Raw genomic sequence first — 26,536 nt, 5'->3', positions numbered from 1 at the left:
GGGGCAAAGTCATAATCACTGAAGTATTTTGTCTTGTAGTAGGCATCTCTTTTAGAATGAAGTTGCTGTAAGTGGTGACAGAAAAATTGGAGACAGTTAAATCAAAAGAGAAAGAGTGCTGAGATAGAGGGGTGACATGGGCAGACTCACAGCTGCCTGCTGACCTAAGACACGTTGGTGGACTCCGTGGTTGGTTGATTCTGTGGTGCGCAGATATGAACTGCAGATAAAGCTAGTCTGTAGGCTGATGTAATTTACAGCGGGTGTTAAAGAATGCAGCATAAAAACAACATAAATCTTTATAATTAAAGGTTCCATGAAATTATGTGTGTTAATTGCAATCAACTGAGCAAATGCAGTTGCTTCTTTCATTCTGCATGTGGTTTGACTGTAAAGCCATACTAGGTCTTATCTAGAGAAACAAAAAGGTGAGGACTTTAGGAATCTTGCTTAGATTTCTTAAGACTTTATTAATTAGTTGGTCATATACATGGAAGGGTAAAGTCAGATAATCTTCCCTTATAAAGGTGAGATGTCAAAGGAGGTTTGTACTCTTGAGACATTTGCATTGTAATGGCCTTGAAATCTGTTCCTTTACCATCTTTCTTGATACAGTACACACTGGAACACCTTTGGAGGCATGCCTGTAAGGAGCTGGCCAGTTTGCTTTGCCTCCATCACTCTGACCCTGTTGGATTACATGTGTGTTTCCTGGGAGTGGGGTCCTCCATTTTCCTTCTTTGTAGCAGCAGGTGTCCCAGGGGAGCTCTTAGCCTCCAGGTATTCCACCACTCCATAGGTCACCATGGACAGCACAAGCACAGACAGTACAATGTAGGTTTTGATGTAGACTTGCAATTTGGTGCTGTAAGCAAAGGCGATGACAAATCCAACTGATTCCCACAGACGGTAATTTGCAAAGGCAGCCTCCTTGTTCTTCTCAAATAAAATGCCATAAAGTGCTGGAAGGAAGGAAGAAAGGAAGGAAAAACATGTCTTGTGAAGATTAAATCTGCAACCACATATTTTCTGCAAAGGGAATAAATAGAACACAATGGGGAAGACATACACTCCCTCATAAATGGCAGAGAAAGGAAAATACAAGCCTTGTCTTAAAAAATTGTTGTGCTTCTGTGAATTGTAACAAGTGAAATAACAAAACAAACATGACAAAATAGAGAACATGGAAGAAAAGGGGAACAAATTGCGAGGAAGGAAGAAAGGATGTGATCTATTGAAGTAAGATGGCAGGACTTCTTTTTTCAAATTATTAGCTACAAAAATCAAGGGTTTTGCACTGGTGAACTAGCAAGTAAGGAGGAAAAGGAGGCCTTGACATTACAGAGTCTCTGTGTATGACTGTTGATTAGCTCATACCAAATCCTCACAAGTTTTCACAACATGGGCCCAGATTAAGTATGCAGGTAAGACATGTCTCTATTAATCAACCAGGTTTTCAAATTTTCAGCTCCTGGATGGGTTAGAAAATAGAATATCCTTGATGCATACAGAACTTCTGGCAGCAACTGGAAAATTTACTTGACATAGAGACTCAGTTCAACTGATCATCCTAATGCAGTTGTGTTCACTGGGAAGCTCCCAATGAGCTCAGTCAGTTGCACACCCACCACTGGGATCCAGGGAGGGATTCCAGCTTCCAGGTCTGACTAGTGAAGCACACAGGGAAGAGGAGAGAGCTTGCTTTTCTCTGGGTGCTGAGCTAGCACCAGTGGTCATAAAGAACAGGACATTTACTCTCACTCAGACATGGTATGCACAGAGGGAAGGAGAAGAATATCATGAACTTTGACTCTTTTTACCCACTTGTCTAACAACACATCTGTTGGAAATTTGTCCATTCAGCCAAAAGGCAAAGAGGAATGCAAAGTTCTCTGAAAATCTGAGTAGACTCAGCTACCCCTTCAGTTTTGTTAAACAGGGGAAGACTTCATCTGTATGAAAAGCTTATGTGTCCTGATGACTGCAAGAGGACATTTACTGAATTGTTTGGGCATGATGGAAAATCTGGACAAGTGTATCACAAGATGTACTTAGTTCATTAAACTGGCTGAGTGGAGTGTAGATATGATAGCCCTTCATAGTTTTGCCTAATAAATGAAAAAGTACAAATTGTTCATTCTAATTTCCTGATATGCCCAGTGTTATCTTCTGGAAAGATATTAGGAAGGTTTCTGATGCCACGGCAGTTCTATGTCTAAAGGTTCTCTGGTTTTCAGCTGGTACACGTTTGCTATTTTGAAGCAAATTGCCTGGATGAGCTTAAGCAGGACCTGCTGGGCTGAGTGAGTGAAGAGGCTGCTAGTTCTGAGATTTTACAGTTCACTTCCATGGAAACTATCCTGGTTTTCTGCCACTGTCTGTTTTCCTACTTGTTGCCCTGGTACTAGTAGGCATGGGTATACAACAGGACTGCTGGAAATTATTTTAGAGTTTGGCTTTATAAACTCTTTAGACTCATATTCTTTCTAAAGACACAAATCAGCCTGGAAAGAACTTGGTTTTACTGTAGTCCACCTGATAGTTCTGTGCTACACAATTGTTATGCCTAGGTACAATTTTTGTCAGTGGTTAATATCAGCATCTGTGCTCAAGTTAGGTAAGAAAGAGCACTACACACTCTGAAATGAAGTAGCTTTCATTGGAAATAAGTCAGAACGTCCACACACTAACACAAACATGTCAGGAAAACTCTATAAGATGAAGTGACTCATCCACCGTGAGCCTACATATCCTCTAGGGGGTACTCGAGTATTAAATATCCACAGGAGCACAAAGCAAACCAAAGAATGCCTTAAGTATGTGGCACAATGCCATTTATGTCTTCACTGGTTAATCTACTGGCACCCAAGCAGCACTCATGAGAGCTTAGCAAAGGAAGGACCACAGACATTGTAAACCAATGTTATTTTGGAGGTCATATCTCACCTCATAGTCTTTGATGCTAGGAATTTCTTATGTGATGTATATCTGCATAAAACTTCTGAAGGGGAGAAGACATGTAGTTCTACATGGGTATGACAAACTGAAGATCCTGTTCTGGGATGCAGCATTGTGAGGTAATGTCACTGCACCTCTCTATTCATCACTTTTATGTCATCACTTGATATTTCACTGTGACAAAGTGAACTTTGTATCATTTTACAAATGAGAGCTGTGAAACAGCTGAGTAAGGTACAGACCAAAAAAAAAAAAAAAAAAAAAAAAAAAAAAAAAAAACCCCAAAAAAAAAAAAAAAAAAAAAAAAAACCCCACTATGCAAGGAAAAAGAACATTTGGGTGTTTTCCAAATGTGAAAAATTTCACACAAATGTGAAATTTTGACAAGTATCTTGCACGAATCTGGCAATGGAGATGACCTGAAACAGTGCTGCAAATAGAGATTAATCCTGTCACATCTTGCAGAGCTCACTCACCATCAAGTAAGCATGAAGCACTGTCCACTGTTTTTGCCTCATCTGGGGGTTTGGAAACTACAGTCACTTCCCAGCCACCTTCTCGAATACTTAAGACCTCTGTACTTACCCCTTTTTTCCCTAATGTGGGCCTCAGGTACATTTTTGTCAGTCATGCGGGGACCTTACTGAGGAAAAATGCTCCTCACCGACATCTCAAATTTATGTAAATCCTAGAAGAGAGGGTACAAAGCCGAGCTCTTTTCAGTGGTGTCCAAGAAAAGTGGGCAAGAGGTGATGAGCATAAGTTGAAATATATGTGCTTTCCTCTGAATATCACAATTTTTTTTTTTATTATAAGGGTGACTGAGCACTGTCACAGGTTGCCCAGAGTGGGTGTGGAGCATCTTTCTCTGAAAAATATCAGAGGGTCTATGGACATGGTCCTGAGTAAGTGGCTGTGCCTGGATGGCCCTGCTTTAGCAAGGGAGTTGAAGTCTGGAGGTCCTTTCCATCCCTAACCCCACTGTGATTATGAAAGAAGGACAGTATCCATGGACAAGGCTTGCTGGATAAGACAGAAGCAGGACAAAGGACAGGCTCTTTATTCCAGTGGAAGACTAAGATAAGCTCTCAAATGTGTTAGGAAGAAACCTGCAGAGCAGTCAGAAAGATTGTGGCTGAAGAAGCGGGAAATGAATGAACAGCTTTGCTTAAGAGGGAGCAAATCCTCACTGATGTTCTCCTTCCATGACCCTAAGTATTATTAAAAGCACTGATTTAAAATTTTTACCTAAGGCACAAGCCTCTGGTAAGGATGTGAGATGATGAGAGGGTGTCCCTTGATGTATGTACGAGCTCTCCTCTAGGGGATATGAGCTGGAGCTGCTGGAGGGGCAGAGAAGGATGCTGGTCCTTGTGTGTAGAGGCAGGGACATGTGCTTGAAAGGAGATCACTATCAGTGACAGGCAATGGACTGCCATGTTTTTCATCTGGCTCTCCAAGAGGAACATGACACTTTATCTAATGGGTGAAATCTTCTAAGGCCTTGAAATAACCAAAGGGATCAGAGGAAGGAAGGCCAAGACACACAACCTGATGTGTGCCCAGAGGAGCACTTTCCCCTGAAGTGATTTTGTAATGATGTGATATAACTCCAGCTTAACTTTTTGGCAAAGAATTCCATACTTTGACTATGCATTGTGTGAGAAATATTGTTCATTTTTATTTCCATAAAGACTTCTGCCTGATAAGGTTATCTGGTGCCACTAGTCCTGTTATTAGGAGATACACTGAATTTCAAGTCACCTTCTCCAGAAAATTAATTACCTTACTGACTGCTTTCCTCTTGTCCAGGCTAAATCTTTCTAGCTTTTTAGTCTTCCTTCAAGGAGAAGTGCCCCATGACCTTGCTCCTTTTTATTGCCTACTTATGCACTATCACATGGATTATGAGTTTTGAAATGGAGTAAATCAGAGCTGTATGAAGTTACTTGGCTGCATGATATTGCTTTCTGTGGTTTTCTCCTACATTTTTTTCCAATATCTCCTAACAGACAATTTTCTTCTTTTGTTGCTGAGCTTTGAATTAATTTTTGTCCAGAGTGTTCTCTTTTATTGCAAAAGACAGACTAAATGTATAATTCTTCTTAGTTTCTAAATTACTTTGAAATACTTATACTCCTCCAGAATATTTATTCTGAAAACCCATTACTGTCTTCTGCAGTATTCTTCTCTCTTCATGCTGGAAAAATTGGTTCAATGAGTATTTTGCATTCTTACTCCCAACTTGTTCTATTTCTTCTGCTTCCCAATGAGTTAACATATTTTTGGTGCTGTCTTAAAGCCATTATCATTGTTATGCAGCATTGTTTCATAGATTCAAAGATGCAGACTCTTATATCCGAGAGAATACATTTCATTGTCACTGGGACTTACCATTAGTTTGTGTTTGCCAAACAGCATCAGATATGCCCCAAAGACCAGGGATTACAAAAAACACAGCAAGCTGCTTGGGATCAGGTTTCCAGAGCAGTACTGTTATTATACAGCTTGTGTTCAGAACTGCAGCTGTTGATTTAGAAGGCAATAAAAAAGAGAAATATAGATGCAATTATAATCAGGACAGATTGTGGTAGATAACACTTTTTTATTCTACCCCCAACGAAAACACAAGGCAATCTTAAAATCTCTGGTTCATCGAGCTTTGCTCTGGCTGAGTTGATATCACATGAAATACAAGACAATGCAGGCCTTTCACAGTGTCTGATTCATAATTCTGAGCAGTGTCCAGAGCTGAGAAATCCTCAGTGCTGATATAGCTGTAGCCCAAAGGACATAAACCACTGAGTAGGAGAAGTAGCTTCTGAAAGGCTTGCAGTCACAATGTGAGGCATGTGGGAAGGGGGAGCAAACACACTTCTGCTCTCCTTGTCTTAAATGAAGTTTTCATTTACCGCCAGAGGGGACAATTAGGGATTTCTAGAGGGTGGCTTTGGGTCTTTCTTTTGAAAAGTGGTTTGTAAATGAGTCACAGATTTTTCCCCCCACAGGTGCACATTCAGAGGCTGAGTAAAATGACCGCTAAACAGAATTGAGAGGTTCAGAGGTCTTCCATTTCTAGCACTACAGTTCTGTGGGAGATTTAATTGTTTATTGCCACTAGGAGGTGTTTTTGGTTTTTTTGATTTTTGGAGTTTTTTTTATATCTGAGTTTTATAGATTGAGACACACACCTAGAACAGACAGAAGAATTTTTGAGCTAGTGACTATAACAGAAAGTGCTTTACATTTCTTCTTCCTTGTCCAGGCTTAAAATTTCCTGTGGACAAAATGCCTAGAATGTCTTGATGCATATTGATCTATTCAGTGATATTTCTAATAATACAAATTATTGCATAGTGGAAATAAGATATTAGTCCACTTCAGTATGCATAATGCATAAATAGGTATAAAAGAAATATTTCTTGGTATTTTTTTATGCCTCCATTACTCATTGCAACAATGTTCTCTGGAGAAGGAGATGTTCTTAAATATGCAAATCATTTCTCGAGGCAACATGAAAATTACTGTCCCATACACAAATCCCTAAATTATTCTGGCTTGATACATTACTTTCTTCTACTTTTCTCCCTATAGAACAAATAGTAAAAAGGACAGCAGGCCAACCTTTAAAAAGCTTCCTGAATTTTCACTCAAATTTCCAAGTTTGTAATTTCCTGAGATTCAGGTCAACAGTAACTTTCTTTCACTCCATAAGGGTGAGGAGGTTTCAGCCCAGTGGAGAAATCCTACTTACGATAGTGCAAGTCTCAACAGCTGCATTGTAAGATCATTTGTCATTGGCTGCATCAAAGCTATAAAGGGCACTTTCTGCATAGATAGTGCCCCCAAAAGCAGGTTGAACTTACATCACCAGCAAAGTGATGTAAGGCAAAGACAGCAATACAGTGCTTAACTGTGAGCTGAGCTGCCTCTCTTCTCATGAATGAAGTTTGTGAAGTCTGCCTCTAGATTGACTTTGGTTTTAACTGATAGCTGACAGCAAGCTATCCCTTTGTACATGCAAAGGAGGGAGTAGTGGATGTGATTACATGTGGTGATCAATCATTCAAGAAATGTTTACTTACCTAATGAAAATAGAAGTTTTCTACCTGTGAACTGGGAGATCTTTCCGAAGAGCAGAGAGCAGAGGGAATTTATACCTGCAAAGCAGATCATCATATAGCCAACATAGTGTATCCCCAGGGCACATGTCATAAAACTCTGGAAGAAAAGGGATTGTGGTGTCACATTTTCTTTGATAAAATAAACAGCTAAAGTTCAGGGATCTTAACCTGAGTGTTTGGTAAATAGCCAGCATGGATGAGATAAAAAGAGCACAGCTAGAGAGTTTGCTGACAAGTCTGTGGTGCATTGACATAGCTGGCCTTCAGGAGCAACTTTGCTACCCCAGCTCCCTATCAGACTGATGCCATGCAAACAAGGTAATAACAAGCAGAACAAATCTAAGCACTGCTTGCTGTACAAACAAAACTCCTGGAAGTAGCATTAAGAATTTTCTGCCCTTCCCATTATAGCCCAAGAGAAGAAAATTGACAATTGACACTATGGTCATGACAGAGCAGCTCCCAAAAAATAAAAGGACCAGTGCAGGTTGCCATGGAGTGCTCCTTTCAATCTGTTCCAACACAGCAATAAGTGCACCATTCCATCTGATTTATATGCAAGGTGTGAAACCTTAAGCATGAAAGAAAAAGCTCAGGAAGGTTGCCCTCTTTCCTTGGAGGCTTTCTCAACAAAAGCTAGGAGAACACACCTGCTGCATGTCTAGGTTTGTCAAGAAACTGGAGGAGCAGAGATAGTTTTAATCACTTCAATCTCTGGACCTGTTGCAGTAGTGACTGGTGAGGGCTTTCAGCCAGCCATGTTGAGGACTTGCCCTTTTACTGTAAAGGTTGTCAAAATAAAATATGTGGAATGTGCGCTGACTTGCATTTATACAAGCTCTAGGGAAACCAGAAGAGGAAGGAAGACATGAAAGCTTTGCTGGCTTCTGGCTTTTCTCCCAGTTTGTTATTTACAACAAGGTGAAGAGTTTGAACCTGTAGCTCTCTGCTGTGGCCTTCACTGGTGAGTTAAGCTCTCTGCTGCATTATTTTTGAGGTTGTTCCAAGGGACATATTTACTGCTGTTTGAAGATGTCACTCAGAGGTCATTCATGTAGAAGTAAGCAGTAATTTTGCAATCCACAAATCATCATTAAAAACATCTTCATTGGTCAGATGTAATAGCAAGACGCAACAGCACATAAAAATCAGAAAGAAATATATTTTCATTTACATCCATACCTTTGAGTAGTCACCAGTAAGAAATGCCTGCTCAAACCCACTGTACATTGTCAGAGGGATGAGAAGACACTGTCTTTTATCTTTAAGATGCCAGAAAGTTGCTAAGAATGTAGACCAAAAGGATGATTTTTCTTTCTCAGTCTCTGCTTGGTTAGATTTGATCTGGTCCAGAAATATAATAACCAGCAACACAGCTAGCACACCACTAGCTGCAAAACAAAACAAAACAAAACAAAAAGTTCATGAAAAACTGAGGAATGCTGAAAGAATGATGGGAAGTCGCTTGCTGCTGTTACTGTTCTGACTGGTTACCAGCCCTCTGTGGGATATTTTGGCAGCAGCCTCAGATTCCGCTTCAGTGTAAAGGCCATTTCTGTATAAACAAGAAGGCCTGATCTACATGCACATCTTCTGCATACAGCTGTGCACTTGCAAATCCCCTCAGCTTAGCTGTGGCTGGCCTGTTGTGACAGCTGCCGGGCCAGCTGCACAGCCACAGAGGGTGATGGCTCACCCTTCCTGGGCAGTCCAGGGGCACGGGGATGGGAGATGGCCAGAAACAGCTCCCTCAGGAGCTATGAGAAGGCTTTAAATCAACAAGAGAGAGGAGTATTCACTTCCAGTGCCAAGGTTTTCATGGCTAGCGGGGATCTTCTTTCAAATACATGGAAAGAAAAATAAATGCTGTCTTGAAACCCAGTATATGTTGTGCCTTTTTTTTTTTTTTTTTGGCTCAGAACCATGCTTTGAGTATGCAATATAGGCTGTTTTGAAGATGATAGTGAGCAGCTCTAGCTAACTTGAAAAGATGGAAGTTATAGCTTTAAACCCATAATTTCCGAGCAGAAGCAGCATATAAAAGAATATATAACATAGATAATCAGAAAATGATCATTCATGTATAGTTGCTTGTGTAGTGAATCAGAACAATTTTTTTCAAGTTATCAAGAAGGTAACCACGCCTCATAATATACATGAGACAACCATAGATTCGCAATTGATTGCTTCATTACAGATGCAGGGCATGGTAATGTTTCCTCACTTATGCTGACTAGAATTCCATCCATGGAAAGAACTACAGTTCAGAGTAAGATGAGAACTGGACATCTCTTTCCATCCACTTTGCTTATTTAATGTACTCCTGTGTTATGTTTATGGATATTGTCTCTACTGTGAATTTTTAATATCCAAATACATCAGCAGACTTACAACAAATTGTCTCATTTTTTTTATTGCTTATTATTTTTCATCCATGTCTCCTAGAATTTCTCCAGTGTCCTGGTTCTCCACTGGCTGAGCTGTAAGTCCTTCATTATTCAAGTTATTATTGCATCTTCCAGAGTGTTTATTAGTACTTTTGGACTAATTGCTGGACATAAATGGATGAGAGCAGGACATCCACGTTTTCAGAAAAAATATGTGTAACAAATATGTTAAATTAATAAAAAGCAATTATAGGAGATAACGGCATGGCTTAATAGCAGTTGGTATGGCCATAAATTCACAGTCCTTGAGAAAATGAAACAGCAGAAGAGTTATCCATTATTGTCTCTCCCCAAGCTGGGCAAAACAAGTATTCAGCCACCAAATAGAGGACACATTTTAAAAATGTCTGTGAATGAATTATTCATCCAGTTACTTTCCCTTGAGGTAAGAAAAGACATCTCTTTTATTAAAAGCTTAAAAGAAAAACAAAACCCCACTGACGCAGGGTCAGGAGGAAGCAGGGTTACATTCACTTTGCATGCACAAAGCCTAAGGAAGTCCTGTATATATTAGTCATGAGATTTAAATTTAAACTTTACAGACAAACATGCCTTTAGCAGAAAGTCATCAGCTCCAGTACATTCTGGGAGGAGAGCGGGGACGTATTTTTTACACTTTCCCACCAAATAGGTGGAGGACGGGGACAGAGGAAGAGTTTTCTGCAATGCCCTTGTGCACTGAGACCTGGCCTTGCCCGGATCACATACACTCTGCTGGAGTGTATAGCAAATTCTATGCTTCTGTCTCAGCACAGAGACAAAATCTATGTTCAGAGACTGCGAAAATATTTTGACAGAGCTAAGGTGCACATTGCCTTACCAGATATGTTCCTTTATCCAGAGAATAACTTCTTTTGAGTGGGATACTTCTTGGAACTTTCCTCACTCAGTTAATCCTCGCACATCTATTTTTCCTTTTAATGGCATCAGCTTCCCTGTTTTTAATTCTTTTCTATCCTTGTGCAAGGAAGGTCTATAGCAGCTGTAGTTACTAAATGGGAGATATGCCAATTTGCCTGGATGAATTTGGGTTACCACATTGGGCTTCAGCTTTATTCCAGGTGAAAAATGTAAAGAATATCTTTCTCCTTTAGATAAAAATGATGAAGCTCTGGCAAAAATCATTCAAATTATTTAGGAAGGAGTTGTTTATAGCTCTCACATATCTCATTTTCCTTTAGCAAGTTTGATTGAAGGAGAAAGTCAGAAACTTAATCTGCAAACCATGCTAGATTCCATTAGTACTAGGCTCTCCATCAGTGATATTGATTAAAGATTGTGTGGATTACTCACCAGTATAGACCCCTACCAGTGTGTAGATTAAGGAGTTGGAGGGTCTTTCTGACCCAGTGCTGTTAGTGGTATCAGTCAGGCAGTCATATGCTCCACAGCATTCCAGGTCTTCTTCTGAGATCTCCCCTAATTACGAACCAAAAGAAAGGCAGGTCAGTGAAGAGATCAGGTAAGTCTACACTATGTGCAAGGATATGAGGATGTAGGAATCTAGTGCTTAGTGATTGGTCCTGGTTTCAAGTCTGTCCTGATTAGAGATATTTAACTTCAGAATCCCAGTTTAACACACAAAGATTTAGTTTAAGAGAAACAAAAGAGAGACTGAACACTGAATTAATGGTTACATGAAGACAGGGATGGAAATTAGAGGCTGAAAACTGAATCCAAGTTCAATTTGCAGTATTCAAAGTTTAAGTATATATTTTTACCTCTTAATCATAATACCTCATGAGATAGGTCTCCAAGTTTACACCAGCAAGGGACTCATGGACTTCAGTTCTTACAGCCACCCTGCATTTTCCCTCTCCAGATAATTTCTGTATATGTTAAAGGAACAGAAACCACCTCAAAACATCTTTTTTTTTTTTTTTTTTTTAATAAATTCAAATTATGATTACTCAGTATTGCAGTCTTCTAAGTAGCTTGCTTTTCCTGACTTTCTTATTTTACTACTGCTTTTATAACTTTATGAGAGCATGCTTGAAACTAACAGTTCAGCAGGGTTTGGAGTAAGACCTTTGCTTTGTGCAGTCCTATCATTTTTTTGCAGGTCAAAGCCACAAACACACATGTGCTCACACACACTGTCACCAGCACACTGTGCCCACTTCCTCCAGTACCCTCTTCATAAAGAGCAAAGGCTAACCCAAAGTTTGACCCTGAATAAACTGTCTACAGGAGGAGGATGATCCAAACCCCACACAATAATTTTAGTGCTTTGACTGCAGAATTTGTCTCTGGTCCAAGCACAATAAAGGGCAGTACATCTGTACCTTGGCTGATTCCTTAAGTAAGAGCTGATCCATAATTTTTCAATTAAGCTTATTGTGTAACTACTTTTAGTGTGTTTTTCCTCATTGCTTCCCATTAAAGATGTGATGTGAATCAGCTGTCTAACCAGCTTCATAAACAACTTTAGGTTCAACATAAGATAAAATGTAATAACGTAAAGAAAATAATTTCCTTATTATAGTCACTACTACTGCAGACTCTCAGCAAAATTGCTATTTGCAAAAGCTGAGTCACATGAATGAAGTGTGAAAGTGTGTAAAACAAGTTTTTTATCTGTTCCTGGATCATCTGAAGATGAAGCTGCGCATGCAATTAGTCATATGCAAGCTGCAAGGCCAGGTTTGCAGTGCTTCTCTTGAATTACAGCTGTAATATTGTTGAGTGAGGAAGGATGACTCTTGTAATTTACACTGATTACTGTCTTCAGTTTGTGGTATTACCATATGGTGTAACTTTGCCTTGCTGCGTCTGGATGCAGTGATGCAGGCAATATGTCTAGAGTAGGTACATGTCTGAATTTTATGCATTTTGATTCTCCAGATACATTCTGTATCTTTCCTACTGCTCAGCGAAATGATATATTTTAAGTACATGAAAATATGAATGGATGCCTTTGCACAAGCCTCAGAAGAAAAAAAAAGAATTGCGTGACTGGAGATTCTTACACTCTCGCCCCAGCAAAGAAGTTCCCTCTAGATTAAAGCTGTGTCTCACTGAGAAGGCACAGTAGAGAAACTTATGTTATAACTGCTCATCACTGTTGTGAAGATGTGCTTTGAGAGCTGTTCACATGAAGGCAGCATTTTCTGAAATTCTGTGTAATAGATAAAAAAATAAGTGTCTTTAAAATTTGGAGGAACATCCTCAAAAGTAAAAGTAGGAAGGGATTTAAAAGACCAAAAAAACAGTGTTTTATTTCTCTTGTTAAAATTATGGGTGCTGTGAGGCAGAGGAGAGTCAAATGGTTGCAGTCTGTACAGACCCCACAGCTGCACCACTGCCTCTACCCTGCAAGTGAAATCAGAACAGACAGTTCCTCCTGAGATATCATGTGGCTTTGGGATCAGGTCAGCAGGGCTCCACTGCACTTGAAAAGTCTGCTAGCATTCTGCTTTAATGGTGCTTCACCTACAGTTACTTAGGTTTAAAGGAAGGATGATTCTATAGAAGTATCACACCTTGTGACAACTACTTTGTCATAAATCCAAAGATACAAAGATGAAAACCTGATGCCAGCTTCCTGACATTTAGCTTTAATCTAGTAGCTATTTGAGAGCTCTTCAGAGGACATACTGCTTAACTGAGACAAGAAAGAGGTAACTTCTTGCTACTCACAGTAGCAGTGTATATGGAAAGTTCTCTCCATGTCTGGAGAACAATCCTGTTTTGATTTTGACAGGATGTGGGATATGCAGGAGACTGCAATGATAAGACACCACAGCATTTTGAATCTCTAAGGTGGCATCCAAATATTAATTTATTTCCATAACTACCCTTTTAAAACTGACACCAACTATACGCATGGGAAATGAGGGCACCGCTGCTCCGTGATTTCTTCAAGCTACATTGGCATCTGCTGTCTGAGCCTGAAATACAGCAGAGCAGCCCTGGCACACAGGCTCCTGCCAACAGCTACGGCTATTTCTTCTTGACAGCTCTGTAGAGCACTCATTTTCAGCAAGCCCAAAGAAAAAAATTCAAAATTTTGAATGCATAACAGCAAACTAACCCAATACTACAAGCTTTGCAAAAAGGTTGGTTCAGTATTTTGTCTATTGTTTTAAACCACTTTTAATAGAAGTCAGATGTGAAGGACTGTCACTGCCTGCAGCCAATCTATGCTTTGCAATACAGGAGTAGAATTCAAACCGAATTCAGTAGAGTTCTATTTTTTAGCTATTTATCTGAACTCTCTTTATGGCTGATTTTTGATAGAAAATAGACACTTTCAAAGAGAAATTTATCTCATCTATTTCAGACATCTATCCTCAGATGGGCTAACTCTCATCTGAAGTGCCTGTTTCCACTGACTATGAAAGCTCAGCTGCAGAAATCTACCCTTATCTATCTAGAACTAGTTGATGTTTATAGAAAGAAGTGCCAAAATTTAAAATACATTTTACCTTGGTTGGAAGATTGGCTAAGTATCAAGGATGAGATAAGATTTCCCCAGATGCCGGAAGTCTGAAACACCAGAAAGAAGATCCCAAAGTATTGGCTGATAATGTCTTTAGCATTTTTTCCTGCTTTCTCAGCATACAAAGTGCCAGCAATAGTGAGGTAAGTGCATTTGGCAGACCAGAGTGGTGCTCCTCCTAAGCCCAGGATCATAGAGGTAGGGATAAGTGTGTACCTGCCAAAGAACACTTTAGTTAACATAGTTGCTACCATTAGCGTAATAATCATTTGCCCAAAGATCCAGCAGAAGAAAGAACTTTGCCCTTACTTATTTTGTTTGAACACAACAGAGAGGGTTAAAGTATTTAAATCCTACCAGCTAGCATAGAAGTTCCCTAAGGAGTAGGTGACATAGCAGCACATAGAGACTGCAATGGTCCACTTGCAGCCCAGCTTCTTGATGATGATTGGAGGCAGGAACATGGAGGATAAGGTGAGCGCAGCATACAGAACACTTAGGGAAGCAACACCCAGGCCTTCTTCAGCATTGAGACTGCTCTGCAGGGACAAAAACAGCGATTAGATTTTATCACAGGTACATATTATTGTGGTGTACAGGGAGTGGCTTCAGGCAGAAATAAAGAGACACAGCATCTGGGATTGGGTATTATTGTCTCATTTCCCCAAAAGAGCCTGATTATGGACTTGGAAATTTCTTCAAAATTATAGACCATTTATGAAAACGTTATACAAAACCAGTGAGGATTGCCCAGATTTTAAGCTTTGGTAAGTCATTCCTTAGATTATTTCATGTTATTTGTTTGAGTTTCTCTTTGAAAGCAGGTTGAATGAAAGATAACCTCTTTTCTTGGCCTTCATTTGTCATCTCAGGCAGGAGTATTCTCAGATCTGCATTGCAAGGGCTAGCATAGCAATAGTGGGAGATCTTTGCTTTAAACTACAGGTCTGATAATTTCTAAGATTTTGAGAGGCCAAGGTCTACATATCTTAATAGGTTTGCAGCAGCCCTTGGTAGTTGGAAGTAATTGATTCACTCACATTTTCACAAAGAAGGAATAACATTTTACTGATCTAACCATGTTTTATAGATTTATGCTCAAACTAGTTCTCTTGTCTTGATGCTCTGAAAGTTGAAATGAGAAGATCAATTTGGGAGACCTGGGCAAGCTTGAAAAAATGGGTCCATGCAAACCTAATGAGGTTCAACAAGTCCAAATTCAAGGGTCAGGGCAATTCCAGACATGAGTACAGACTGGGAGAAGAACTCATTGAGAGTAGCCCTGCAGGGGAGGATTTGAGAATTCTGTGCAGGAGAACCTGGACAAGAGCAACAGTGTGTGTTCACAGCCCAGAAGACCAGCTGCATCCTGGGCTGCACCAAAATAAGTGTGACCAGCAGGGCAAGGGAAGTGATTCTCCCCCTCTACTCTGCTCTGGTGAGTCCCCATCTGAAGCACTGCATCTAGTCCTGGGGTCCCTGGCACAGGAAGGACATGCACCTGTTGGAGAGGAGAGCCATGAAGATGATCAGAGGGATGGACCACCTCTCCTAGACAGGATGCGAGGGCTGGGATTGTTCAGCCAGGAGAAGAGAAGACTGCAGGAAGACCTCATTGCAGTCTTACAGTACTCAAAGGGGACATTAAAAAGTGGAGATGTGACTTTTCACGAGGGCAGATAGTCATAAGCCAATGGCAATAGTTTTAAACAAAAAGAGAGATTTAGGGTAGATACTAGAAAGAAAATCTTTACTGTGAGGGTGGTGAGGCATTGGAAGAGGCTGCCCAGAGAATCTGTGGATACTCATTCTGGGAGATGTTCATGCCCAGACTGAATGGAGCTTTGAGCAACCTGGTTTAGTGGAAGATGCACTTGCCCATGGTGGAGGGTTGTAATACAATGATCTTTAAGGTCCTTTCCAACCAAACCATTCTGCAATTCTATGCTGCTTAGCAAGGTTTCCCTGATTGTTTTGATTAATAGGTGATACTTCAGTATGATTTTGGAAGGGGGACTGGATGCTGAGGGCATGGCACTGGAGAGCATTGTAGGGGAATGAAGCTGCTGGTGGCTTCATGGAACATTTTCCAAGCCTGCAGTGGCTGTGCAGTCTGGCCATGCAGGACCATGGTGGCAGTCATGCAGCACACTTGGAGACAGCCAGGACCAGGACAGTGAGGTGAGGACAGTCTCTGTTAGAGCAGTGGAAAGGCGTTTGAGAATTGGAATGGTTGTTTTGTAAACAGGCAAAGAGGCTTCCTGATCTCAGAGGTCTTATTTTTGAAACATCACATGCCTGGTTTTGCCAGCTACAACTTCCAAAAATTAAAAGTCAGGCTTCCACAATCATATGATTTTTACTGTCTAGGTTTTTTTGGTTTTGTTGGGGTTTTGTATTTTTGTTATTGGTTTTGGGTTTTTGTTTGTTTGGGTTTTTTTTTGTTTGTTTGTTATGTTGGGGGTTTTTGTTGTTTGTTGTTGTTGTTATTGGGGGGGGGGGGGCTGTGCGGGGAACTATTGAAATTAATTATGAAATTTTTTAATATTCCAGTACTTAGAGGTTCACAGGTTCACAGAATATTCTCAGTTGGAAGGGACCCACAGGATCATCAATTATCACTCTTAAGTAAATGGTCAGTGTATGGGCATTGAAGCCACAACTTTGGTGTTATCAACACCAAGCTCTAACCAGCTGTTTCAGATGGTGGGGTGGGACTGATTTGCAGCTTCTAGGGTTTATTCTCCCCTGCCTCATTAGTCTCCCCTACCCAAAATATCTCCATCCAGTTTTGGGACTGTTTTTGCAGAATGGCTCTGAGTTCAGAATCTGACAATGCCAGCAAAGAAAATCTGTTCAAGGAGAGAAGAGAGATGTACAGAACAAGGACGGGCCTCTTCCTGAAAAGAGGTCAAGCTCATTATTATTGCAAACAAGTTCATCATGTTATGTATCAAGTTCCACCTTTAAGGCATACGGATTCCCACTCCAGTTGGAAAATTCAATACATACGTTAATATCCTGCCTAAAGTTGCTTGTCAATGTCTTCTATTCATTTATCAGCCATTAGACCAGCAGAGCCTTTTAGGCTGGCAAATTTCTCCTTGTGTTTATCTACTCAGAAGAATTCGTAGTCAGCAACAGAAACCCTCAGTCTTTTATTTTAGATGAGCAAGTGAGCTCTAATGGTAATCTGAGTATTCAAGTCATTCTAGAAACCCATCTCTGCTACTATGTTTTAGGATGTTAATGCCAGTAAAGCCACAACTGCCTTATTAAAAAATGATATTTTTTTACTATTATGTTATATCATGAGCCTAGAAATTACTATATTATTTTACACTTAAATTATTTAATGGTTTGGTCATAATTTTTAATTATTTTACAATGCTGTACAATAATAATTATTATAAAATCTCAGCAATTTAGAAATATTCAAAACAAATCCTTTCCAGAAACTGAATTGTTTCCCATTTGACAATATCTTCTTTTGAGAAAAGTCATCTCAGGTTAATTTTGTTTTCTGTTTCCATTGAAACAAATTTTGTGGATCTAGAGTAGTAGCGTGACATAAGTATGTGAGCTATTTGAGAAATACTAGAATAAATAATATTTAGTAAATATTAACCTGCAGCAAGGTAATGTCCTAACCCACCTCATAAAAAATACTGTGCATGCCTTCCTCACAGACACCATGGAAAGACTGATGTGTTTCACACTACCAGTTAGCCTGATGCCCTTCCAGACCAGCTGTCCTGATAGCCAATGGGAGATTCCCCTCTTACCTGTAGACTCTGGAGTCCTGAGTAAGCAGTAAAGAGAAATAAAAATCCAAAAGAAATGACCAAAACATTCTTAAGATTCCTTTCCATGTTGATTCACAGAAGACAAAAGGTCTGCCAGTGGACAAAGCTGATCCAGTTATTCCAGGGGATGATTTGAGTTGGAGAAAAACAGCTTATGCCTTGGAAAAGGTCACTTTTTTCTGTGTTTGTAGAGAAGAGAGTTGCTAATTATTTGAAGACTGACCAGTGAACTTTACTTTTAAGTAGTACTGAAAACTTCTTATGGAGTTGTTACTCATTCACTTGTTTTTACTCAGGCAATAGCCAGCAGTCCCAAGGGCACCTATCATGTTTTTTTACAGAGGTATATGAGTCTCTTGCAACACTTGCATCTATTTGAGTACTGAAGTAATATATTATATGGCTCTCCACTATGATCAGCACAGAAGAAAAAAATTGCAAGCTGTGAAATCACTTTCTGTCATAAAGATACACAAGTCCATAAGGGACAAAGATTAAATGCTGTACTCAAATCTATATCAAGCCTCTTGCTTAACTATGATTACAAAAGCATGCTAGGAAATGAGATTGTGCTACAGCTCTGTCTGCATACACCACTCCATAACTGGGCAGCACAGAGTCCCAAAGCTGCTGGCTGTTTGGCAAGTGTGACAGCCTTTATTCATAGGGAACCTTGGGGCTTTGGTCCCTCAAGTACACTGAGTCATACTTATGAAAATGATTTTCCCCCATCTTTCTCATCAATGCAGAAGCCAAAAAAAAAAAAAAAAGAAAGGTGGATTGAGTAGATAACTGAAAAAGCAAGTTCCCCTCCCCTTCTCTGGCCCTAAGACTGGTAGGGTGAATGGACCCTTTCCGCATCTGTGGCAGAGGAGGGATTTGAACTTGGGAGCAAAGTGGAATCCAAAAACGTCCATGCTATTATGTAAACAGGGTGTCCACAGTGTCCATTGAGAATGCACAGCTAAGACTTGGTTTAAATCCCACTAGATGGCACAACTTTGCTTCCCACAGGGACATTCACGGGTAAGGGGAGGGAGCTTTAATGCATAAATTCATTTAAAATATTTAAGAGGTCACAGTTTCTGCTTTGGAGAACATTGTAGTATGTGCCTTTTCATTTTCTTCTTTTGCCTTATAATCTTTGTGAATGAAATAATGCAGAAAAGAAAAATCTTTTAATTCTCTATTGTTACTGGAACTTCTATGTTGTAAGTCTAGATAATGGCTTTTTATTTTACAGGCTACTATGCTCAGCATGCAAACTCCTTGAATGAGATCACAATGTTGCTCTTGTTTGGCAGTGTTTGTAAGCCTTTACAAGGAGCTTAGACCAAACTGGTGGTACTTTTCCCATCTTTTCAGGTTTATGGATCTTTGCAATTTTCACGTGACAATATTTCAGAAGAAATTTACACCTGGTGATAACATGCTTGTTTCTGGTTTGGACCCCTTAGAAAAGGTCTGCAAAATTCTAGGAATTTGCAGTCACAGGTCTAAAACAACTGAAAAAAATTATTGAGAATATGTAAGAATAATGCCTATCCTAAACAAAAGCACAATTATCACTCACTCCAGCACAGGCAAGAACCTGCAAAGAATAGTGCAAAGAGCACTATTTATTTTAGTTCTCTTTCTTGACATTATCAGTAATAACAAGAAAGCTTTAAAAAATCATCATCAACTGGACACTATTTTTAAAATGCAGTGTTGGACAGGTTATCTGATCAGCACTTCTGCTCTGAAGGAATTCCTGACTCCTAATTCATCACATCTTCTTAGCAGCATAATATTAGAGAGCATGTAGGGGATAGTGGTAATTTGTGCGTGTAGGGCTTTTTTCCTCTTCTTTCTATTGATCAAAGGCATTCAGCCTGTTTTACATCCCTTGTCCAGAGCTGTGGGTTATCCAACTGATTGGTCCCAAGCCCCTCCTTAGGAATGTGCAGAGTCTTTACCAACGGGATCTGATAAGGCCAAGAATCTTTTCCTTTGGTACCAGGTAGCTAAACCTCCAGCAGGCCTGCTGTGTATCACCCTTGACACTTCTTTCATTCTTTCTGCCAGTCCGAGATTAAGTGAGTCTCAGGACCTGTGTGCTGTATTTGGGGATTAATTTTCACACAGAAGACTGCAGCCACCAAATGAAAACTACTTGCAGAGCACAATCATAAATATGGGAGATGGAAGAGGCTGGTTAAATTCATTACTCCCTTCCACAGCTGATAACATTTGTTTTCACCTGTTTATTTTCTCAGGGTAAATGAGGGCAGTCTTTGCTCAAAAGATTATAGCACCAGAGGCTAATCTTTGGATGCTTTTGTGCTTCATAATTTCCCTATTTACTCTAGTCAAATTTATTGTTTAGGCAGTAATTTTAACAATAACAGAAGAAAGCCCCACAACACCCAGGATACTCATCATAGGATTTTCTGTCTTAGGAGGCTTTCAATTGGTTATTTCCTTGGTGGTACACAGTATCCCTTGAATATATCTGTAGAAAGGATGACTGTCAACACAGCACCTCCTCTCTTGCTGTGAAAGCCTGGCCATGTTACTTCCTTATTCTCCTCCTCCTTCACCTGTCTTTGTGCCCTGCTCATTTTGGATTTGGAGCAGGAGTGACTAAATGTGACATGTCCTGCAAAGCCCAGTCATTTCGGACAAGGGCATTGGAAAATACTACCTGTTACATGTTGAGAGAAGATCACAATCTGAAAGTGAGGTAACAGTGAACTGAACAAGCAAGAAAATCTGTTTTCTTCTAGGAGGGGGGTTGTAATGGAGTTGCCAGTCACTGAGCACATTTTGCCCACAAAGTTGGAGCAAAATAATTTTTGTAGTGTCAAAGGCTCAAGAATTGTAAGTGGCTCCATTTTGTCTATCAAGGTTTGAACATCTCAACCTTCTTTGGTATTTCATGTCTCATTTCCAAATGTCCTGTATTTCCCATCTCCTCTTTCAAATACTTCTCTCACACCAGGCAAAGCATCCACAGATGCCCTTTCATGTGTTCTTCCAGGATTCCCTCTGCATAAATAGCTGTATAGACATGTGTATGCCACTTCTGTCTGAACCCTATCTGCTGATGTCCTCTGTCTTTCTCCAAAGGAACCAAACTGTCTACCTCAATCTTCCTTTATGCCCTTGATGTATGCCATCCTTCCTTCATTCCTGCTTTGCTGTTCCCTAGCCATCTCCCTGCCTCTGTCTCTCTGCTTCTCCCTTCTTACCTCATCTGAGTGCCAGCAGACTTTTTGATTCTTAAGGGAGTGGCTTGAAAACTGCAGGTGGTGCTCTTGTTGCACAGGTTATTACACTACTCTTCGCCTCACTGGCTGTAAGGTGTCTCTCTCTCCTTTTTTAACACCACACTTAATTTTTCACAAGGTCCATTTCTTCCAGTTTTACTCCCTATTACTTAGGGAAGAGGAGAACAGACGCTTTATCTTCTGGGTTGGGAGACAGGTCATGATAGAAAGAGAAATAGATCCTAGAGGGTACAGCCTTGAATGAAATGGACTTTTTTTCCTTAGAGTCACGTAGGAGACTTTCCCTATGCATGACACTTGTCTGCTCTGCTGAATGCAGCTCTCCAAATAACCAATACTGTCTTTATAATAAAGACAGAACTCAGTTTAGGATAGAATAATGTGATGCCAATCCAGACTCACTCATAAATGTTGATGACGTGGAGAAACAGTTCCTTTAATTGCTGGACTTCTTATAGCTGTTACTCACCTCCTGAGATTTGCACCACTTTTGGCTGGAGTTTCCAATGCATGAACCTGTGTATGAGAGCATTCACAGACACTAATTCTTGCCTAGGGAGAAGTTCAAATGTTTTGAAGGTAAGACACTGCCCTGTAGAGCAGCCAGCCTCTCCACAGAGCACAGCCAAAGAGGTCAGACTCTCCGGGCTGACAGCTGCCTGTTAACAGGCCCCTGCTTCTCCACCAGAGTGGTCTTCCATTCATTCTCTTATAATAAAATGCTTTTATCTGGTTCAAACTCAGCCCAGTGACATTCTACTTCCTCAAAACTGTTGCCTGAGCATTGATGTAGTACTTGGGCCTTGTCCTTGTTTAGATGTTTCAGAATAGCTGCTGTAATCCCATTTCTAAGCCTAAACCAGGGACTGTGACTCGGTTAGACTTAACACCCTGCTAAAATAAACATGCCACTGTTGTGATCTGTGCTTTTATAATGAACGGGTAGGGAGGCAGATCATGCACATGAACAATGGACTTTTGTAGGGCAGTGACTCTGAAGTCTTTAGAGCTATTTACTGGAAACTGCCTGACTGCATACTGGTTGTTCACATGAGCATGCATGAGAAATTCCTTGAACACACCCATGACGTGGGCTGGGAGGATGGGACTCCGTCAGCAACCCAAATGATATACATTTTCACCTTTTCTCTTTTGTTCAGAGGTGGCAGCTCATGTTATTAATGGCCACTATCAAGCTAGCTCAAAAAAAGGTCTGTAGTGATCAGTCAGGATGCCCCTATTGTTGAAAGGCTATCACTAAGATTTGTGATTAATTTATCAGTCAGTGGAAATAAAAAGAAGAGAAAAGAATGGGGCTTGATCCCAGAGAGCAGGGCTGCTTAAAGGCATGTTGGTGTATACGTCCTGGAATGTGGAGGTTCTCATCCCTGATGCCTCCCACCTTTCTTTTGTCTATTGGTTACACCCATGAATGAACACTGACATAAGGGGAATATTTACAGACTATTTACCACCCACTTGCCATCACTGTAAATATCTATATAAAGATATCTAAGATAGAAGGGGAAGTAGCCTGACTCTCTTCTTCCGAAAGCCTCGCTTTTGCTTTCTTTCTTTGAATACACTACAGCTACCTGTAAGAACAAGAGCTACCAAGCAGAAGTGCAAGCAGGGGCTCTTGAGAGTGAAATATTAGAAAAAGGAGCTGTGCAGGCTGGTATGAGAGAAAGGTGTTGTTATGGACAAAATAGAGTATCTATTATTAAGAATAAGCAATCCTGCAGAAAATTTTGATGATAAAATTTCTTCCCTATTCCAGTAGATATGATCAGGTGCTTGGGGCCAGTTATTACCGGGTTTACATGGCCTTTTCTGTGGTACAAAACATGAGGAAACTACATAACCTTCTCCTAGGGTGACAGGGAGTCTCTCCCACGTCTGAACAACAGACACTTTCCCCTGCCAGTATCGTTAAATCATCCAGGACATTATTTCTCTACCAGCTGTCCCTGATTTCTTTCCCCTCATCTGCAGCCCTGCCTTCTCCCTCCAATCACTGACCCATTAGTCTACATATCCTTGCATTCAAAAAAAATCAATTTACCTTTTCCAGTGTCTTCCTGTACTTTGAAATTATGAATTATAGACCTCCCTGGAAACAGGTACCAGGGTTCAGCTGGAAACGTCTTGATGGTTGCTGCTCTGAACAAGCTGTGTACTTCTAAACTTGCACTGATCTTTACAGAAACTGCCCCAATATCCTCAAGAGAGTTGCAAAACTCCTACCCCATCCTTGTTTTGAAATTATTCATCGGTTTTGTCAGTCCTTATGTGAAACTTGAACCAAGAAGCAAACAGTATGTAATAAGACAGGTCATATACAACTCCACCTCTAACTTATCATCTGAAAAAAGAGTAATTGCTATTTTATTCACACTCTTGCTTGCATAATCACTCACTGCGAAATGTTTTTTTTTTCCACCAAACTGCTCCCACTTCCAGAGAAGTACTAAGATTCCCAATCAGTCACTCCATCCATTTCACATAAGCTGTACCATAACTTCAGGATGGTGGGGACTATTAGTCACCCACACCACAGTATGATGGGCACACTGTGGGGGCTTGAAGGTGAAAAGTGACAGCCAATTACCACCAGTTCCTTTGTCATTTAGCAGTACCACAGCAATAGTCACTGCATGCAGAAAGTTTCAGCCTTCATTGTATCTGGAAAGTTATTCTTCTTGGGATTTTTCCTATTAATAGTCACTCATGGAGCATGTTCCAGTATCCACTGCAATCACTGGAAGACTTCCTACTTTGACAACAGTTGCTTCATCTCTTCATAGTCCTGTGGATGGATGTCCTTGCCTTTCCCACGTGAGAGAGTTAAAGTTTGATGAAGTCAGCTTAAGCAGGAGGCTAATGAGTTCTGAGCATTGTAGGACAGTTCTGAAGAAACGTGGAGGAAAAGCTTTCAGAGAAGTGGATAGGAAATCTAGAAACAATACTTAGTTCCTAACAGACTGCTGACTTCAATAGGCTATTTGTGGGAAAAGACATTTTTATTCTGTTTGCTGGATTCCCTAAGGTCATCATATAGATCAGAGTGGACTGAATATGTCTGTAGCTACTTCTTGTAAAAAATCAGTATGATTAACTTTCAGAAATTACAAAAATTATGCAAAACATAGATTCCTCCATGCCAGACCTCGGAGGTACAGTAGTTTTAATTATTCAACATTAAAGTTGGGCTTAATTAAGTTTTATCTGAAACATTCTCTTCCAGAGATAGCTTTTTAAGTGACTATAAGTATTTTTCTTAAACAGACAAATAGAAAGAAATCCAGAGTATACTACAGAAAATTCCAGTGTCTTTTTATTGTGAGATCTCTTCTCTGCAAGGGAGGAGGAAATTAGGGAGTAAAACTATACCATATGGAGAAGAAGCACAGGGAGTTTACTGGAGCAGTTACAAAAAAGCAAATAAACTTGCTGTTCTGAGTAGGAAATACTTAACTATCAAAATCTTCATATCCTCTTTAAATCTTCTAAGGAAGATACACTTTTACACCTCTCTATTAAAAGAGCAGAATGCACAGGAAGACGCTTTCAGTAAATGTACAAAATCCATGCTACAAAAACATGCAATGAATGGCAATTAATTTTGACTTTCATAATGAGTTACTTTTGCTTTGTTTGTAAATATGCCCAGTTCCCCCTGCTACAGTCACTTTCTTGAATCTGAACCTTTGTTCAGCCTTATGGCTACTTTAAGCTATTTCCCCTGGGACAACTGTGGTGCCTTTGATCAGCACAGAATTTAGGCAGTGCAGGGTGCATGGGCCATTTCTCCAGAAGGCATTCCTGCAGTGGAGAGAAATTATAAAAACAAGTGGGTCTTTAATATGAATCCAGCTGTTCATGGTGGGTTTTGCAGGAACTGGAGCTGTAATGAGACATGGTTTGGTAGGTAATGGTGCAGCTGTCTGTTGTGCAGCATCCCTCTGCAGAGATGAAAACCCCGCCAGGAGAAGTCATCTGTTTCTTGTCCTTGGCATTGCTATTGGAGAATCACCAGGACCTTAATCCCTCGGGGCTCGGTTTTGCAACAAGAAGAGCTCAAATCTGTTTTTTGGTTGGAAGCATTCTTTTACCTTTAGAAGTCAAGGTCCTGATACGGGTTTTTGATTAATTGTACTTTTAAATATCTCTCCTTTCTATTTACGTTTTGAGTGTAGGTGCAGAATTTCAACGGAGATTGGCTTCTGCTAAGAGCTCTTTAGCAGCATAAGTCATGCAAACCTCAGAGAAATAGAATAAATATTGCAGCCTAAAGATTTTGCTGAAATTACAATTCAGAATAAGTAAAAGTCCTTTATTTTCAGCTTTTAAACAGAAGTTGGACTCTCCAAAGATGTAATCTATGAGGCATGTCAAAGGTTTTTTTTGACATTTGAAATTATAGCTCCAGTACTAAAGAGGGGGTGTCAGTTTGTAGGTTTGTGCTTTTCCTCCCTGCAGATGTGAGTTATTTCTTTTATCCCTCAATACATCACCAGTATATTGTTGTTTGTAGAACTGCTTGAATTTAGTAGATGAGAATCAATAAATGAACCATTTACTGACTCTGAAATTGACTTTTATAATTGAGAGACTGCTGGAAATATATGTATATCTGAGGGATTGTATAGTTCATTCACAGCAGATCCAAAAGAAGTTCTTCTGGATAAAAGTTATAGAATTACATGGCTCTCAGAGGAATGTACCACTAGACATCAGCTAGTCCTGCCTCCTGCTCCAAGCTGTGCTGCCACCAGCACGAAGTCAGATCAGACATGTGGCTTGGTATAACACAGTCTGGACTGAAGCTGGTGTTCCTGTACCGAGGACTACCATAACACTTTTCTCCAATGGCATAACACGGGAGACATGGCAGTGTCCCATGGACAGTTCTGCTGATGAAACTTATTCCTAAGGCAGGAAGCCCTGCTGCTGAAACATTTCATAGAGACACAAGTGACCATCTTGCTCAGACACTAGATGGTTACAGAGAGAGCTTGTTGTTTCACAGACTGCATGGCCTTACACAGTAGGTAGCCTTACACAGTAGGTAGCGCAGAGTGGCCTCTACTTGTTAGACTTGACTGTAGTGCAAAATTAGGCTTATAGCCACAAATTGTGCCTGTCTTCATTTTGAGTTCCTACCTTCAATCATTTTGCAAGTAATGGGCTACTGTAAATTACTATGTTAAAATAACTTGTTCTTTGGAGGACTGAGAATTCTGATTTAGACTGAGATTTAGAAAACCTATTGTTAGTTTTTGTGGGATTTATATACTTTTTTAATGTCACTGACAACAGACCCTTTCTCTTGAGTGGAGCAGGCTGATGCTCCAAATACTACAGGATTTTATGACTGCTTTAAGAATTCAGAGGTTTTGTTTGACTTGTTACTCAGGTGTGCTCCTTCTGTCTGGTTGAACTCCTTCCACCAGATCAAATCTCAGGTATCAAATGTATTTGACAC

General features: G+C 40.1%; 1 protein-coding gene across 1 annotated transcript; it reads right to left on the bottom strand.

The window, feature by feature from the left end:
• Window positions 1-696: 696 nt before the first annotated feature.
• On the bottom strand, window positions 697-17,842 carry UNC93A (unc-93 homolog A). The gene is made up of 8 exons (XM_041460580.1): window positions 17,756-17,842; window positions 14,328-14,509; window positions 13,957-14,186; window positions 10,823-10,948; window positions 8,265-8,473; window positions 7,044-7,179; window positions 5,353-5,484; window positions 697-962 (listed from the first exon to the last, which is right to left on the bottom strand). Exons 1-8 carry the CDS (start codon window positions 17,840-17,842, stop codon window positions 697-699), a joined length of 1,368 nt encoding a protein of 455 aa, XP_041316514.1.
• Window positions 17,843-26,536: the final 8,694 nt, after the last annotated feature.

The sequence above is a fragment of the Pyrgilauda ruficollis genome, unplaced genomic scaffold, assembly GCF_017590135.1.
Source record: "Pyrgilauda ruficollis isolate IOZ18807 unplaced genomic scaffold, ASM1759013v1 scaffold145, whole genome shotgun sequence".
Lineage (NCBI taxonomy): Eukaryota > Metazoa > Chordata > Aves > Passeriformes > Passeridae > Pyrgilauda > Pyrgilauda ruficollis.
Note: the sequence above shows the minus strand (reverse complement) of the source record. Positions and strands in the feature narration are given on the sequence as shown.

Bases quoted from the DNA above. Each gene is read 5' to 3' on its own strand.
- UNC93A (XM_041460580.1), bottom strand. From the start codon at position 17,842: ATGGAAAGGAATCTTAAGAATGTTTTGGTCATTTCTTTTGGATTTTTA. The intron at 14,187-14,327 runs GTAGGATTTAAA...GTTCTTTGGCAG, and splicing joins GGGAACTTCTATGCTAGCTG to GTACACACTTATCCCTACCT. The intron at 8,474-10,822 runs GTGAGTAATCCA...TTTGTTTTGCAG, and splicing joins ACTGGTAGGGGTCTATACTG to CTAGTGGTGTGCTAGCTGTG.